At 41.5% G+C, this 17,338-nt stretch overlaps 1 protein-coding gene across 1 annotated transcript; it reads right to left on the bottom strand.

Annotated features, from left to right (window-relative positions):
* Positions 1–1,389: 1,389 nt before the first annotated feature.
* On the bottom strand, positions 1,390–13,824 carry LOC130290355 (ficolin-1-like). Its single transcript, XM_056537869.1, has 9 exons — positions 13,669–13,824; positions 10,263–10,376; positions 9,912–9,965; positions 9,009–9,062; positions 8,506–8,544; positions 6,790–6,917; positions 6,120–6,249; positions 4,150–4,284; positions 1,390–1,951 (listed from the first exon to the last, which is right to left on the bottom strand). Exons 1-9 carry the CDS (start codon positions 13,736–13,738, stop codon positions 1,704–1,706), a joined length of 972 nt encoding a protein of 323 aa, XP_056393844.1. The 5' UTR covers positions 13,739–13,824; the 3' UTR covers positions 1,390–1,703.
* Positions 13,825–17,338: the final 3,514 nt, after the last annotated feature.

Below are 17,338 nucleotides of genomic sequence, written 5' to 3' on the forward strand. Positions count from 1 at the left end.
CTTTATGCAGCTGACACAAAGATATGTAACAGGGTTGATGTTCCTGGAGGGATCCGCCAAATGGAAAAGAATTTAGGAAAACTAAAAGAATGGTCAGAACTCTGGATACTGAAATTTTGTGGGGATAAGTGCAAGATAATGCACCTGGGGCGTAAAAACCTTCGGGCAGAATATAGAATATTTGACACAGACCTGACCCCAGTATCTGAGGAAAGGGATTTAGGAGTAATTATTTCAGAAGACTTAAAGGTAGGAAGACAATGTAATAGAGCAGCAGGAAATGCTAGCAGAATGCTTGGATGTATAGGGAGAGGTATAAGCAGTAGAAAGAGGGAAGTGCTCATGGATGTATAAGGAGAGGTATAAGCAGTAGAAAGAGGGAAGTGCTCATGGATGTATAAGGAGAGGTATAAGCAGTAGAAAGAGGGAAGTGCTCATGGATGTATAAGAAGAGGTATAAGCAGTAGAAAGAGAGAAGTGTTCATGCCGCTGTACAGAACACTGGTGAGACCTCACTTGGAGTATTGTGCACAGTACTGGAGGCCGTATCTCCAGAAGGATATAGATACTCTAGAGAGAGTTCAGAGAAGATACTAAACTAGTACATGGATTGCAGGATAAAACTTACCAGGAAAGATTAAAGGACCTTTATATGTATAGAAGAAAGAAGAGACAGAGGGGATATGATAGAGACTTTTAAATACATAAAGGGAATCAACACGGTAAAGGAGGAGAGTATATAAGAAGAAAAACTACCACAAGAGGACATTGTTTTATATTAGAGGGGAAAGGTTTGTGCAGTAATATCAGGAAGTATTACTTTAAAACAATAAAAAGCAAAGGACCGTATGCAAGACGCATTTCGGGAGCAACTTCTCCCTTTTTCAATTGCAAAAGAGTTACACCCGAAACGCGTCTTGAATACTGTCTTTTGCTTTTTATTGTTTTAATGTGTCAATAAAATTCACTTTATACATGAATACAGGATTGATGTCTGAAACTGATCGCTAGAGAGCAGCGCCAGTGCAAAGAAAATTTTCTCCTGCGATACAAGTTGTCTTCAGGTCATACCGGCCCCCTTTGAGGAGACCGGACCAGAAATTGCAGGCTTCAGCTCAAGACCCCACGTCTGTACCCCATTACGGAGGGGTTATATGCATGAACCCAAGGTTTGCCTCAGGTGAGCACAATACCTACGTAAGGGAATTTTGGGACTCTTCCTTATCTATTTATTTCTTAAGTACGTATATTTCATCATTACATTCCCACATATAAAGCTTCATTCAATTCCAACAACAACTTCTTGGTGCCTTATTTTTTGTCAATGAGCCTATTATTTATATTATAAAGTTTTAAGTTTTATTTACCCCTCTACTAAATAATATATTAAAACAGAGGAACTCTGAGATTTAGATTTCTGTCTTGTTTTTTTCGTTTTTTTTTTATTCATGGGAAAATATTTAGAATACCTTCTGTAGACAGACTATTGCACAAATCAGAAACTCCCAACTTCCAGCTTAACATGTGTCTCAATAAAGTAATATTTTCAGATGCCGGGTTCAAAGTAACAACGAATAAAATTGCAATTATCATAAACCACAAAGATCAATTACATTCCAAATAGCAGTATAATAAAAAAATAACTGTAACCAAATATTTTTAGCAAATATTTAGAAAATCACAAATTCCCAGGACTTCTCTTCCTAAACCGCCCTAATCTTCATTTCTGCCTGCTTGAATGAGTAGTTATGCCCTCTTGAGGAATACCAGTTGATGCCATCTGCATGGGATGTGTGCGCTCCGAGCAGGTATAATCCATTAAGGTTGGCAGAGTGACAATTGGAATACCACCAGCCACCTTTAAACAACAGAGAACAGCTGCCATCATAAATGTCGTTGTCTTCATCTTTAGTACTAAACATGACGTTGCTTAGACCTCCCATAGAATCTCCTGCAAAATACAAATATAAGAAAAGTTTGTCATACACTGAAGATTCCTTCATTGTGACGTCTATTGATTGTTTTTGTATTGATTGATATTCTACTGAAAACAATGGACACAATCAGTGGTGTACACGGGAGAGAGAGAGAGAGCGGACCCTGTAGCAAAGATCAACCTCCACCACGGTTCTAGGACTTCTCCAAAAGAGGAACCACTTAGGGCTGGACCCCTATCCCAAGGACCCCATAACCATTGTAATAGGGTTAAAGGGGTACTCTGGTGGAAAACATTTTTTTTAAATCAACTGGTGCCAGAAAGTTAAACAGATTTGTAAATTACTTCTGTTAAAAATATTTGTCCTTCCAGTACTTACTAGCAGCTGTATGCTACAGAGGAAATTCTTTTCTTTGGGAATTTCTTTTTTTTGTCTTGTCCACAGTGCTCACTGCTGACACCTGATGCCTGTATCAGGAACTGTCCAGAGCAGGAGAAAATCCCCATAGCAAACCTATGCTGCTCTGGACAGTTCCTGACATAGACAGAGGTCTCAGCAGAGAGCACTGTGGACAAGACAAAAAAGAAATTCAAAAATAAAATAATTTTCTCTGTAGTATACAGCTGCTAATAAGTACTGGAAGGATTAAGATTTTTAAAAAGAAGTCATTTACAAATATGTTTAAACTTTCTGGTGTTAGTTCATTAAAAAAAAAAAAGTTTTCTACTGGAGTACCCCTTTAAAGTCTAATTCTATTTATAACAATTCATGTTGCTCTGTAGCAGATCTAGGTTGTGGGCCGCAATATTTTATTGTCTTCCAGGGTTCCAGGAAGATGAGATACTAGGTTTCTCCTATTGTAGAGCTACAGTTCACGTGCCTCTGCCTTAAAATGGAGAAAACAATGCATTATTGGTAACATCCCCCACATTTTGCTGCAAAGTGACAACCAATAAGGCACAGACCATTTTTGCAAAATAGCCACTAGAGGTAGAGTAAAATGCCAATATCACCAGGTAAAAATAATTTACTAATTCATATATAATCATTCATAGTTTATATAATAAATAGCAAGTGTTTGTAATGGAATATTTATTTAATTTTTGGGGAAACATCCATACCCCCGGACTACGTGTAGGCCTATAGTTCAGATGGGTTTGTACATGTGCAGTGTCCTACTTTGCAGATTCCTAGTGTATTGTCTAGGTGACTCCAACACAGCACTTTATTAATGTATTGTGGATCTAGTACACTCTTTCCTCACTGTAAATGTCAGCAACAGCAATGCATAAGGTATTTTATGGATTTTAGTGACATTTAGTAGTTAAACTGTATAATGGAAAAGCAAAAGGATGGGGGGGGTTAGGTCAAGTAGTGTTTAGTATAGAGGTAGCCAGTGCGGATAGTGAAGTGTGTGAGCCTACAGAGCCCTGGGTCACATGGGCCTTAAAGGGGTACTCCGCTGCTCAGCGTTTGGAACAAACTGTTCCGAAAGCTGGAGATGGTGCCAGGAGCTTGTGACGTCATAGCCCCGCCCCCTCATTGCATGTCTATGGGAGGGGGTGTGACAGCCTTCGGCTGTCTGTGCATGCTGGGAGTTGTAGTTTTGCAATAGCTGGAGGAACCCTGGTTGGGAAACACTGCTGCAGGCTGTCTAGCCGGATTCTGCTTACATGTATTGCATATGGAGTTAAAGGGGTACTCCGGTGGAAAACTTTATTTATTTTTTTTTTTTAAATGAACTGATGCCAAACAGTTAAACAGATTTGTAAATTGCTTCTATTAAAAAATCTTTACCCTTCCAGTACTTTTTAGCAGCTGTATGCTACAGAGGAAATTCTTTTCTTTTTGAATTTCTTTTTTATCTTGTCCACAGTGCTCTCTGCTGACACCTCTGTCCGTGTCAGGAACTGTCCAGAGCAGCATAGGTTGGCTATGGGGATTTTCTCCTGCTCTGGACAGTTCCTGATACAGGCATCAGGTGTCAGCAGAGAGCACTGTGGACAAGACATAAAAAGAAATTCAAAAAGAAAAGAATTTCCTCTGTAGCATACAGCTGCTAGTAAGTACTGGAAGGACAAATATTTTTTAACAGAAGTAATTTAATCTGTTTAACTTTCTGGCACCAGTTGATTTAAAAAATGTTTTTTCCAAAAGAGTACCCCTTTAAACCAAGTTTTATGATTGACATTTTGGCTTCATTGCCTCTCACCTGCGGTTCCTCCCTCATAGGCTCCAATTAATAATTTGAATTTCTCAGATTCATCCAAGACTTTGAAGCTTGAATACTTGGCAAACACCTTTTTACCTTCGAAATCTTGTAGATCAACACGTAATTCCCATGTGCCTGTATAGAGAAAGATATGAGCAGGTGATTTAGCAATTGGTAACTAACATGACTACAAAAACATTATAATACTAATCAAAAGCTTGTGAAAAACTCACCTCATTCAGATGACATGAAGTCCATACAACACTTTGTCTCAGAATAAACCGTATGTAAACTTACCTGCAGCAGAGATCTGCTACTTCATGGGGATAGGTCCTTACATTTAGGCCACCCTCTTTAGTAACCATTCACATCTGGAAGGGTTGGTGTTGAATGAGATACCGTATTTTTCGCTGTATAAGACGACGCACTTTTTCTTCCCCAAAACTGGGGGGGAAAAGTTGGTGCGTCTTATATGGAGAAAACCTGCGGCCATCAACGGCCGGGACCCGCGGCTAATACAGGACATCACCGATCGCGGTGATGCCCTGTATTAAGCCTTCAGACGCGGCGATCAAAGCTGACCGCCGCGTCTGAAGGGAAAGTGACACTAACCCGGCTGCTCAGTCGGGCTGTTCGGGACCGCCGCGGTGAAATCGTGGGGTCCCGAACAGCTTACAGGACACCGGGAGGGACCTTACCTGCCTCCTCGTTGTCTGCTCCGTGCTGGGATCCCCTGCATGGCCGGCGCTCTCCTTCGACGTCATCACGTCGCCGCGCACGCCGTCCCGTCATCCAATAGGAGCGGTGTGCGTAGCGACGTGATGACAGCGACGGAGAGCGTGGATCCCGGGGAAGAAAACATCCGGAGCGTCGGGGACACCACGGGGACGCGACGACAGCCATGGAGCGACATCCAGGGCAGCGGTGACGAGGGGTGATGGGTCCGGAGCGGCGGGGACAGGCGAGTATTACCTCCTATAACAGTGGTCTTCAACCTGCGAACCTCCAGATGTTGTAAAACTACAACTCCCAGCATGCCCGGACAGCCAACGGCTGTCCGGGCATGCTGGGAGTTGTAGTTTTGCAACATCTGGAGGTCCGCAGGTTGAAGATCACTGTTGGGTGCAGAATCTTTTTTTTCTAGATTTTGCACCTTTAAAATAGGGTGCGTCTTATATGCCGGTGCGTCCTATAGGGCGAAAAATACGGTAACTATTGGCCATACGAGCATTAGGACAACAGCTATCTTATGTGTACGGCCCACTTTAGCCCTACGAAGCTATAAGGTGTAAGCTTAAAGAGATGTGGGGGATCTAAAAAAAACAGTAGGGTGGCCATCAAGTAAGTCCAACATTTTATTGCCCTTTGTTCCTCCCACAAAATCAAAATAGCTGCAGATAAAAGAGATGACACTACCCTCAACTAAGCCATAATATTCCAGAAATAGCCACATATGAATCTCAACCTTGGATCCACAGTACTGAACCAGAAAAGTGTTTAAAGGGGTATTCCGTCTTTATACATCTTATCCCCTTATCCAAAGGACAGGGAATAAGATGTATGATCGCAGGGGTCCCGCCGCTGGGAACCCCGCAATCTCTGTGCAGCCCCTGGCATTCTGTGTTGGGGGCGCTGCCTCCGAGACGGGGACGTGATGTCATGGCCACGCCCCCTAGTGCTGCCACACCCCTCCATTGATGTCTATGGGAGGGGGCGGGATGGCCATCCGGGCGGGATGGCCATCCCGCCCCCTCCCATAGACATGAATGGAGGGGGCGTGGCCATGACGTCACATCCACGTCTAGGAGGAGGCGCCCGGCACAGAATGCCGGGGGCTGCACCGAGATTGCGGGGGTCCCCAGCGGCGGGACCCCTGCGATCATACATCTTATTCCCTGTCCTTTGGATAAGGGGATAAGATGTATGAAGCCGGAATACCCCTTTAAGATTATTGCAAAAGTGTATATTACCTGTTGAAGTTATTTGATGAATATTATCATTTCCCAGCCAAAATTCATTTAGCCGACTTCCAAATCCTTTTTTATAAGCATCCCAAGTACGGAAGAAGTCCACTGACCCGTCCCAACGTCTCTGTATTACCTAAAGCAGGAAAAGTATAGGAGATTATCAGACAATGCCTACTTCTTGCAAGTTATACATGGCAATAGGCCTGGTTTAGACAACAATGTCTACAAAAAGGCTAACAGTATCCTAATACCCTATTTTAAAATCAGTTTCCAAAAGAAAATTTGAATTGACTGTCCCTTTAAAGGGAATCTGTCAGCTCTACATGCTAAGAGCTGAAGTATCAATTAGGCTGTGCTGAGCTGCATGCTTCCTCCACCCCTCCCTGCTATGACTGAGGTGCAGGGCTCCTCTTCCAGCACTGCATCATGTATGTCAATAAGTCAAGGCAGGGAGAATGGGGGAGGGAGGAGGCAAGCATGCTGTGGTTCACACAGCCATCTTGGCACTTAAAGTCTGATGTAGAATAGACAGATGTAGCTAGATGTAGAATAGGCAGAATATCTTTTAACAAAGACTTTTATTGTGTAGTGAAGGATATTAATGCATTGGATCCAGATTTTCCAGAAAAGTCTCGCCATTGTAATTTCACATTCACATAATGCAAATACTTACAATCCACCCCCCTCCATCAGTGTCCATATCACACAGGACCTTCAGGGGCTGGCTGCCATCCGGGTATATGGTGTACCAGTCACTGAGCACTGCCCCCTGGTTCTGGATTTCTTTGCAGTTCCTGACAGCTTGGAGACATTTATAATAAATAAAACTTTATTTTAATATATTGTCCAATGACCCTTTTAGAGAAGAGAATTTTGTGTTCGTAGAAGGCCGAGGTTTCCCACTCAGGATCGTCATCTATTAGCCAGAGAGAAAAGGGGCTATAAAGTGCATCTAGGGAACCCAGAAACATATCACTGAGTTCAATGGGAACTATGTAATCCTTAATTTCTACTGTGGTGTCTCTGTAGGAGAACTGAACCCCCCCTGCCAGGTTCCCTCAGATATTACAGGTGATCATCAGGGGACCCTACTAAAAAGAACAGATCGTCTAAAGCAAACAACTCCTTTAATTCTATAAAAAAATTGTCACTACTATGTCCCAATCTCATGTGATTTAGTGTTTAAGAGGCATTCTGAGGATAACTTTTATGACATGTTGATAGGTGAGGGAAGCGTGTCTGTTACTATAACTCCTCATAGACTACAATGGCAAAAACTCAAGTGTAGCCTCCTCAACAACCCCTCAACTTCCTATTTAGCATTATACTTTCTGATATAGATATGGTGTCGATCACATATGGGCACACTGGGTAACTTTCTCAGTGGGCTAAAAGGACGAATCCTTTTAATTAATGAATTTTTGTGTATTTTATGTTTTGTTTTTAGTGTTGTTAAAGCGAAACTGACAGCTGTTCACCTGCACTAAATCCAATATACTTGGTTATAGTGCGGGTGAACAGAATTAAAAGTGATGAAGATTTGGCAGAGTTATACATCTTCATACTTCTAGTTCTATTGTGGAGGTCTGCGCAGTGGAGGCGGGGAGCCGGCTCGCCATGCTCCCCTGCCTTAAAGGGGTACTCCAGTGAAAACCTTTTTTCTTTTAAATCAACTGGTGCCAGAAAGTTAAACAGATTTGTAAATTACTTCTATTAAAAAATCTTAATCCTTTCTGTACTTATTAGCTGCTGAATACTACAGAGGAAATTCTTTTCTTTTTGGAATTCTCTCTGATGACATCACGAGCACAGTGCTCTTTGCTGACGTAATTATAATAATAATAACTCTATATTTATTGTTGTCCTTAGTGGGTTTTGAACCCAAGGCTAACCACTGAGAACGCTGCCCTTAGCATACATCTGCTATGCACGGTTGCTAAAATGGACAGAGATGTCAGCAGAGAGCACTGTGGTCGTGATGCCATCAGTGTTCCAAAAAGAAAGGAATTTCCTCTGTAGCATTCAGCAGCTAATAAGTACTGGAAGGATTAAGATTTTTTAATAGAATTAATTTACAAATATGTTTAACTTTCTGGCACCAGTTGATTTAAAAGAAAAAAGGTTTTCACCGGAGTACCCCTTTAATATTCCCTGCTCTACCAGCCCCCTTGATGAATATGCCAAACTGTTTACTACCATCAAGAGCAGAGTACAGGCACTTGCATCAATTTACGTAAGTGACCTATCATTTTAATGCTGTTCACCTGCATTATATCCCAGATATTTGGGTTTAGTGCGGGTGAACAGCTTTAAGCTTTCATCCAGGGCAATGTGGACTGTAGGAAGGGATGGATGAGAAGTTCAATTCTTACTTAGAAATCTATCTTACCATATCCTTCTCCAGTCACACCACTTTCGCCTTTCTCTCCTATAAGAAAAAAAAATGTATTTATAGATATCCATCAAAGTAAGCACAGCAAGAGCAATTCTCATTCCATGCCCCCCGACAGCACCCGGCAGAGCAGGTTTTGCCATTTATACAGCATGATCAGATCTGACTCCAATATCCCAATCCTCTCATGTTATACTGTTATGTGGAGATGGTGGAGTCATCACAGTGGATCCATAAACTGTCCCTGGACCAAGACAAACAACTACCATTATCTTAGCTTCCTGGGACCTTTTAAAAAAAATCTGGACAAAAATGGCTTGATGCGAAGATAAACCTTCCCTGCAAAGTCACAGGGGCCATGGTAAGATAAGTCCTTAAAAAAAAAAGACAAGAAAAATGTCATCCTTGTCATGTGCTCTGAGTTATCCTGACAGACAGATTACCTGACTTTTCAATAATGTTATTGTCAATACATACATTATTATAAATCCTTTACTAACCTCTTTCACCTGGAGGTCCAACCTTTCCTGGCTCCCCTACAGATCCCATTTGTCCTGGAAAAAAAAGTAGCAACTTATTTTACTGTTGATTGTTATTATACTTATTAATGACCTTGTAGAGGCACTGTATAGTGCTTAGTCATTCTTTGCTGATTGAACTGAACTGTATAGATAGTGGTTTACACAATAGAGGACAGTGCATTGTGTATAGGAGTTAACACAATAGAGGCTAGTGCACTGTGTATAGTAGATAACACAATAGATGATAAAGGACAGTGCACTTTGTATGGTAGATAACATAATAGAGGATATTGCACTGTGTATAGTAGATACCAAAATAGGGGACATTGCACTGTGTATAGTAGATAACACAACAGAGGATGTTGCTCTGTGTATAAAAGATAACACGATAGAAGACAGTGCACTGTGTATAGTAGATAACACAATAGAGGTCAGTGCACTGTGTATAGTAGATAACACAATAGAGGTCAGTGCACTGTATGTAGTAGATAACACAATAGAGGTCAATGCACTGTATATAGTAGATAACACAATAGAGGTCAATGCACTGTGTATAGTAGATAACATAACAGAGGACAGTGCACTGTGTATAGCAGATAACACAATAGAAGACAGTGCACTGTGTATAGTAAATAACACAATAGAGGTCAGTGCACTGTATATAGTCGATATCACAATAGGGGTCAGTGCACTGTATGAGGCAATTGGCATCAGCCTAAATAAGTTTTTTTTTTGCCTTCCTCTGGATCAATACAGTAGGGACACAATAGGGATATAGGTTGAATTGATGGACGTTTGTCTTTTTTAACCTTATGAATTATATCACTATGATACAGCCATAATATATGTTTTTTCATTACTTATTAGAAGGTCTTTACTAACCTTTTTCACCTGGAGGTCCAACCTTTCCTGGCTGCCCTAAAGATCCTTTTTGCCCTGAAAAAGAATATGTTTATACACAGATGTACATGGATGCAAAAAAAATACATCATTGAGGTTCAGCTTGACATAACCAAATTCCTGTGCAGGTTCTCATCATACATTAAAATAAACATGAGGCAAATAAGGGGACCCATAGCACCTGCGTAGGCTACCGCTATGATACATATGTCTGTTTATGTGGAGGGATACTTTAAAAGATTATATTATGATCAAAAAGACACAAATGTATATTTATTGGTAGGGACCCCCACAATACCCATACACTTCAATGGTATCTTGATTTTTACCAACCTTTTTCTCCTGAAGCCCCAACATCTCCTTTTTGACCTGGAAGGCCAGGATGACCAGGGCAGCCTCTAAGAATTGACAATTTGTCCGAGTCCCCAATCCCCAAAACTTTCACTTCTGCCAGAAAAACAAAAGATTTTACAAGAATGTATAATGTTAAACTAGCACCCGACAGAGGAGGTGAGCTGCCTGCAAGGAGGGGACTGCTACCAATGTCTAAGCGGGGGGCCCTGCTGCTGTCTAAATGGGGGGGGGGTTGTGGCCCTGCTGCTGTCTAATAGGGGGGGCCCTGCTGCTGTCTAAAGGGGGGCCCCTGATGCTGTCTAAAGGGGGGGCCCCTGATGCTGTCTAAAGGGGGGGGGGGCCTGCTGCTGTTTAACCCCTTAATGACCCAGCCAATTTTCACTGTAGGACCCGGCCATTTTTTGCACATCTGACCACTGTCACTTTAAACATAAATAACTCTGGGATGCTTTTACCTTCCATTCTGATTCCGAGATTTTTTTTACATATTCTACTTTATGTTAGTGGTAAAATTTTGTCGATACTTGCATTAATTCTTTGTGAAAAAGAATTAATTTGATGAAAAATTTTTACATTTTGCATTTTTTTAAGCTCTCTGCTTATAAGGAAAATGAATATTTCAAATAAATTATATATTGATTCACATATACAATATGTCTACTTTATGTTTCCCTCATAAAGTTGACATGTTTTTACTTTTGGAAGACATCAGAGGGCTTCAAAGTATAGCAGCAATTTTCCAATTTTCACAAAATTTTCAAAATCAAAGTTTTTCAGGGACCAGTTCTGTTTTGAAGTGGATTTGAAGGGCCTTCATATTAGAAATACCCCACAAATGACCCTATTATAAAAACTGCACCCCTCAAAGTATTCAAAGTGACATTCAAAAGGTTTGTTAACCCTTTAGGTGTTTCACAGGAATAGCAGCAAATTGAAGGAGAAAATTCAAAATCTTCATTTTTTACACTGGCATGTTCTTGTAGACCCAGTTATTGAATTTTTACAAGGAGTAAAAGGAGAGAAATCTTCCTAAAATGTGTAACCTAATTTCTCTTGAGTAAGAAAATACCTCATATGTGTATGTCAAGTATTTGGGGGGCACAGTAGAGGGCTCAGAAGGGAAGGAGCGACAGTGGGATTTTGGAGAGTGAGTTTTTCTGAAATGGTTTTTGGGGGGCATGTCACATTTAGGAAGCCACCTGTGGGGCATAAATGCTCACTGTACCCCTTATTACATTATGTGAGGGGTGTAGTTTCCAAAATGGGGTCACATGTGGGTATTTATTTTTTTGCGTTTATGTCAGAACCGCTGTAAAATCAGCCACCCCTGTGCAAATCACCAATTTAGGCCTCAAATGTACATGGTGCACTCTCACTCCTGAGCCTTGTTATGCGCCCGCAAAGCATTTTACACCCACATATGGGGTATTTCCGTACTCAGGAGAAATTGCGTTACAAATTTTGGGGGTCTTTTTTTCCTTTTAACGCTTGTGAAAATAAAAAGTATGGGGCAACACCAGCATGTTAGTGTAAAAGGTTTTATTTTTTTACACTAAGAAGCTGGTGTAGCCCCCCAACTTTTCTTTTTCATAATGGGTAAAAGGAGAAAAAGCCCCCCAAAATTTGTAGTGCAATTTCTCCCGAGTACGGAGATACCCCATATGTGGCCCTAAACTGTTTCCTTGAAATACGACAGGGCTCTGAAGTGAGAGAGCTCCATGCGCATTTGAGGACTAAATTAGGGATCGCATAGGGGTGGACATAGGGGTATTCTAAGCCAGTGATTCCCAAACAGGGTGCCTCCAGCTGTTGCTAAATTCCCAGCATGCCTGGACAGTCAGTGGCTGTCCGGAAATCCTGGGAGTTGTTGTTTTGCAACAGCTGGAGGCTCCGTTTTGGAAACACTGCCATACAATACATTTTTCCTTTTTATTGGGGGGGGGGGGGGGACAGTGTAAGGGGTGTATATGTAGTGTTTTACTCTTTATTATGTGTTAGTGTAGTGTAGTGTTTTTAGGGTACATTCGCACTGGCGTGTTACGGTAAGTTTCCCGCTAGGAGTTTGCGCTGCGGTGAAAAATCTTCCGCAGCCCAAACTTGGAGCAGGAAACTTACTGTAAACCTGCCTGTGTGAATGTACCCTGTACATTCACATGGGAGGCAAACCTCCAGCTGTTTCAAAACTACAACTCCCAGCATGTACTGACAGACCGTGCATGCTGGGAGTTGTACTTTTGCAACAGCTGAAGGCACACTGGTTGGAAAACCTTCAGTTAGGTTCTGTTACCTAACTCCGTATTTTCCAACCAGTGTGCCACCAGCTGTTGCAAAACTACAACTCCCAGCATGTACTGATCGCCGAAGGGCATGCTGGGAGATGTAGCTAAGCAATAGCTGGAGGTAAACAACTACAACTCCCAGCATGCCAAGCCAGCTGTTTGGGCATGCTGGGATTTGCAGTTTTGCAACATCTGTAGAGCTACAGTTTTAGAGAACACTGCAAAGTACTCCTCTGTGCTCGCTCTCCTGTCTGATTGCACTCCTCTGTGTCTCTCCTGATAGCACTCCTCTGTGTCTCTCCTGTCTGATAGCACTCCTCTGTGCTCTCTCTCCTGTCTGATTGCACTCCTCTGTATCTCTCTTGTCTGATAGCACTCCTGTGTCTCTCCTGTCTGATAGCGCTCTTCTGTGCTCTCTCCTATCCTATTAGACAAGAGAGAGCACAGAGGAGTGCTAGCCCACCCTCACTTACTGGACTTTGTCCATGCCTGTGCTTCAGCTTGGACATAGCCATGATTTCTACAAAAAAAGGAAATAACATTTTCTTATGAAGTACATTAGAAAGGTTAATGTTTTACCAATATGTACGACATATAGATAAGTTTTTGTATCTGACTGTGTCCATTTAGTTAAAAGCGGCAAATGACCAGATCTTCATTCACCCGACTCATAATCGGTATTTATGTACCTGTATGTCTTTGCATTTGCCAAAGCAGTTCAGTAACATTTACAAGTTGTTTCACACAATTTTAGCGTCAGGCCTCGTTCTTGTGCTTTGTAAGCTTTGTTTTTACTGGTAAAAAGGGTTGTAGGTCACATCGGGGTAGTGCCATGAGACAAACCTTAGGAACTACTACACCCAGCATAACCCTCATCTACTTCAGCTACCACATTCACAATACAATTGTATAGCGTTTTCTTTGTTTAACTTTGCAAAAAAAATACTGTAATTTTGTGAAATGACGATTTTGACGATTTTGCTCATCTTTCCACAAAATCACAGCAGAAACCGGGATACGTGTGAACACAGCCTAAAACAGTAATGATACATTGAATAATATTACCTACTGCCAGACAAAATATACGTATGCATATAAGTACTCACCTGGACATGACTGATCACTGTTACAGAGCCTGGAAAACATCCCAAGTAGGAGAAGTATTGATACACACATGATGCCCCTGTAAGATGAGGAGTCTAGACGCCACTAGTACCTTCTAAATACAGTTGTAGCTAAGAACTGCTCTTTTATATATGTCACATGATCCCCTATTGCTCCTCCTAAGGGAGCTGTACTTTATTCCCCACCCATGTCCTTGCGAAATATTCTACAATAAACTGAATATATGATCCTCAGGACTCAATTGTTTACGCTCTTACCCCCAATGACTGGATTTGCTAGTAGAATCTCTTATTCTTAGCTGATAAACATGATGTGGTCGCATTGTCTGTGATGATGAGCACAAGTAGAAGGATTTCCTATCCTATAATTTAGGAGTTTGTTGGGGTGAAAAAAGACATCAGCATCATCCATGAATAGGTCTCACAGAATCTAGGTTTTATATATAATTATTATTTATATGTAATTATAAATATGTTGATCACTGCTTTGAGAAGGGGTCGACAGTCTTCACGCACAGGGCGGAGATCGATCTGTGCACAAGGATAGCTAGGGGGGGCTGGGCAGAAGATCACGGAAGTTCCATCGGTCGGGACCCCCCCCCCTACAGCGATCCAACAATTATCCCCTATCCTTTGCATAGGGGATAAATAGCACCACAGTACTGCTTTAAGGGGGCGGGCCAGAGCAGGACCCAGTGGGAGGCAGGGGAGCATGGCAAGCCGGCACCCCAACTCCATTTCACAGAGCTGTGAAATGCAGCTAGAAGATTAAAAACCTGTCAGTTTCACTTTAAAATCGTAAGCAACATGAGAGTGTAAAATAAGTTAAAAAATAAATAAAAAGAAGAGAAAAAAATTGCTGTAATTATTTGCTCTATAAAAGTATAAAGAATAAGCGCACACAAGGTTTAAAAAAATAAAATAAAAAATTGCTGTAAATCCAAAATTGAAATTCCATATTTATTTATTTTTCAAACAATGGTGATGACTGACGGCTGCTTTTCTATAGACTTTCATAGAGCACATAATTTGATTAAAAATAATGCCCTTTTTCCCCCCCCCAATACCTATTTTACAGCCTTATTTTTCTTGCTATCAGATCCATGTCCTGTTGCTATTTTTTTATTTTATTTTAATTTTTTTTTATCATCATCTATTTGCTTTCTCATGGGAAAATATTACAAATTCCTTCCATGATCAGGATTGTTGCAAAATTCAGGAACTTCCAGCTTGACTCTTGGCACAAGATCAAAAAAAAATAAAACACACATGTATGCCAACATAATGTGCACAAACACAAAAGATCTAGGGTGACCACATAGTGGGGGAGATTTATCGAAACCTCAGCAGAGGAAGAGCGGTGCAGAGCCAATACCAATCAGATCGCTTCTTTCATGTTTCAGAGGCCTTTTTAAAATGAAAGAAACGATCTGACTGGTTGCTATGGGCAACTGCACCGCTCTTCCCCTGCACAGCTTTTGACAAATCTCTCCTAGTATGTTTTACATGCATGTTATTGATTGTCTTCAAAAATAAAAAACACACAACAAACCGAAATACAACCCAAGCATACCAATTAAGCAAATCGCGCTACAATTGCACTATTTTTACAGCGACTGGAGAGAAAGTGGAAAACTTTGGCGGTAACGCTAAATCAGTGTTTCCCAACCAGGGTGCCTCCAGATGTTGCAAAACTACAACTCCCAGCATGCCTGGACAGCCTTCGGCTGTCCAGGCATTCTGGGAGTTGTAGTTTTGCAACATCTGGAGGCACCCTGGTTGGGAAACACTGCGCTAAATAAACAGCACGTGGAAAACAGCATTGGGACGATTTCACAAGGGCATATTAAATAGACTAGAGATGAGCGAACTTACAGTAAATTCGATTCGTCACGAACTTCTCGGCTCGGCAGTTGATGACTTTTCCTGCATAAATGAGTTCAGCTTTCAGGTGCTCCGGTGGGCTGGAAAAGGTGGATACAGTCCTAGGAGACTCTTTCCTAGGAATGTATCCACCTTTTCCAGCCCACCAGAGCACCTGAAGGCTGAACTAATTTATGCAGGATAAGGCATCAACTGCCGAGCCGAGAAGTTCGTGACGAATCAAATTTACTGTAAGTTCGCTCATCTCTAAAAAAGATCTTCTTTTCCACCTGTATTACTGCCCCAAGTCCTGGCCTGACTGCTAGAGATGAGCGAACTTACAGTAAATTCAATTCGTCATGAACTTCTCGGCTCGGCAGTTGATGACTTTTCCGGCGTAAATTAGTTCAGCCTTCAGGTGCTCCGGTGGGCTGGAAAAGGTGGATACAGTCCTAGGAAAGAGTCTCCTAGGACTGTATCCACCTTTTCCAGCCTACGGGAGCACCTGAAAGCTGAACTAATTTATGCAGGAAAAGTCATCAACTGCCGAGCCGAGAAGTTTGTGACGAATCGAATTTACTGTAAGTTCGCTCATCTCTACTGACTGCCTTTGATGAACCGAACTGTGGGGCCAAGACTTGCAAACGTAATGAGGGATTTATTAGGCCCATGTGAAACCAGCCACAATTTTTGCCAGGAAAAAAAAAAAAAAAACACACGCACAAATTGGTTCGCCGACTACAAGGTGTGTTCTTTTTTGCATTACCTAGGTTAAAAGGAAACCACATTAAAGAGGTACTATGGTGGGAAACTTTTTTTTTTTTTTTAAATCAACTGATGCCAGAAAGTTAAACAGATTTGTAAATTACTTCTATTAAAAAATCTTAATCCTTCCAATACTTATTAGCTGCTGTATAATACAGAGGAAGTTCTTTTCTTTTTGGATTTCTCTTCTGTCACAACCACAGTACTCTCTGCTGACACCTCTGTCCATGTCAGGAACTGTTCAGAGCAGGAGAAAATCCCCAAAGCAAACACATGCTGCTCTGGACAGTCCCTCACATGGACAGAGGTGTCAGCAGAGAGCACTGTGGTTGTGACAGAAAAGAAATCCAAAAAGAAAAGAATTTCGACTGTAGTATACAGCCGCTAATAAGTACTGGATGGATTAAGAATTTATAATAAAAGTAATTTACAAATCTGTTTAACTTTCTGGCACCAGTTGATATAAAAAAATAAGTTTTCCACCGGGAGTACCCCTTTAATGCTGCTTGAACTACGAGCCATTGGGAGAGGGGGGGGGGGGGGGGGGTGATCCCTGGAGGCCTCTACCTGCCCCACCAACCTTGATTAAAGGGGTATTCCAGACAAAAACTTTTTTTTATATATCAACTGGCTCTGGAAAGTTAAACAGATTTGTAAATTACTTCTATTAAAAAAATCTTAATCCTTCCAATAGTTATTAGCTTCTGAAGCGGAGTTGCTGTTTTCTGTCCAACTGCTTTCTGATGACTCACGTCCCAGGACCTGTGCAGCTCCTATGGGGATATTTTCCCATCATGCACAGCTCCCGGGACGTGACATCATCATTGAGCAGTTAGACAGAAAACTTCAGAAGCTAATAACTATTGAAAGGATTAAGATTTTTTAATAGAAGTAATTTACAAATCTGTTTAACTTTCCGGAGCCAGTTGATATATAAAAAAAGGTTGATGGGGCAGGAAAAGCGGCTAGGGACCACACTGATGAACTGTGGTTCAGGCAGCATGAAAGTGATGACCGATTCTCT

The sequence above is a fragment of the Hyla sarda genome, chromosome 9 (genome assembly GCF_029499605.1).
Source record: "Hyla sarda isolate aHylSar1 chromosome 9, aHylSar1.hap1, whole genome shotgun sequence".
NCBI classification, from domain to species: domain Eukaryota; kingdom Metazoa; phylum Chordata; class Amphibia; order Anura; family Hylidae; genus Hyla; species Hyla sarda.

Excerpts from the sequence above, each read along its gene's own strand:
- LOC130290355 (XM_056537869.1), bottom strand. The coding sequence starts at position 13,738 with ATGTGTGTATCAATACTTCTCCTACTTGGGATGTTTTCCAGGCTCTGT. Across the intron at positions 4,285-6,119 it reads TCATCAAATAACTTCAACAG|GCACATGGGAATTACGTGTT; the intron begins GTAATATACACT and ends TTCTCTATACAG. Across the intron at positions 1,952-4,149 it reads CTATGAGGGAGGAACCGCAG|GAGATTCTATGGGAGGTCTA; the intron begins GTGAGAGGCAAT and ends TGTATTTTGCAG.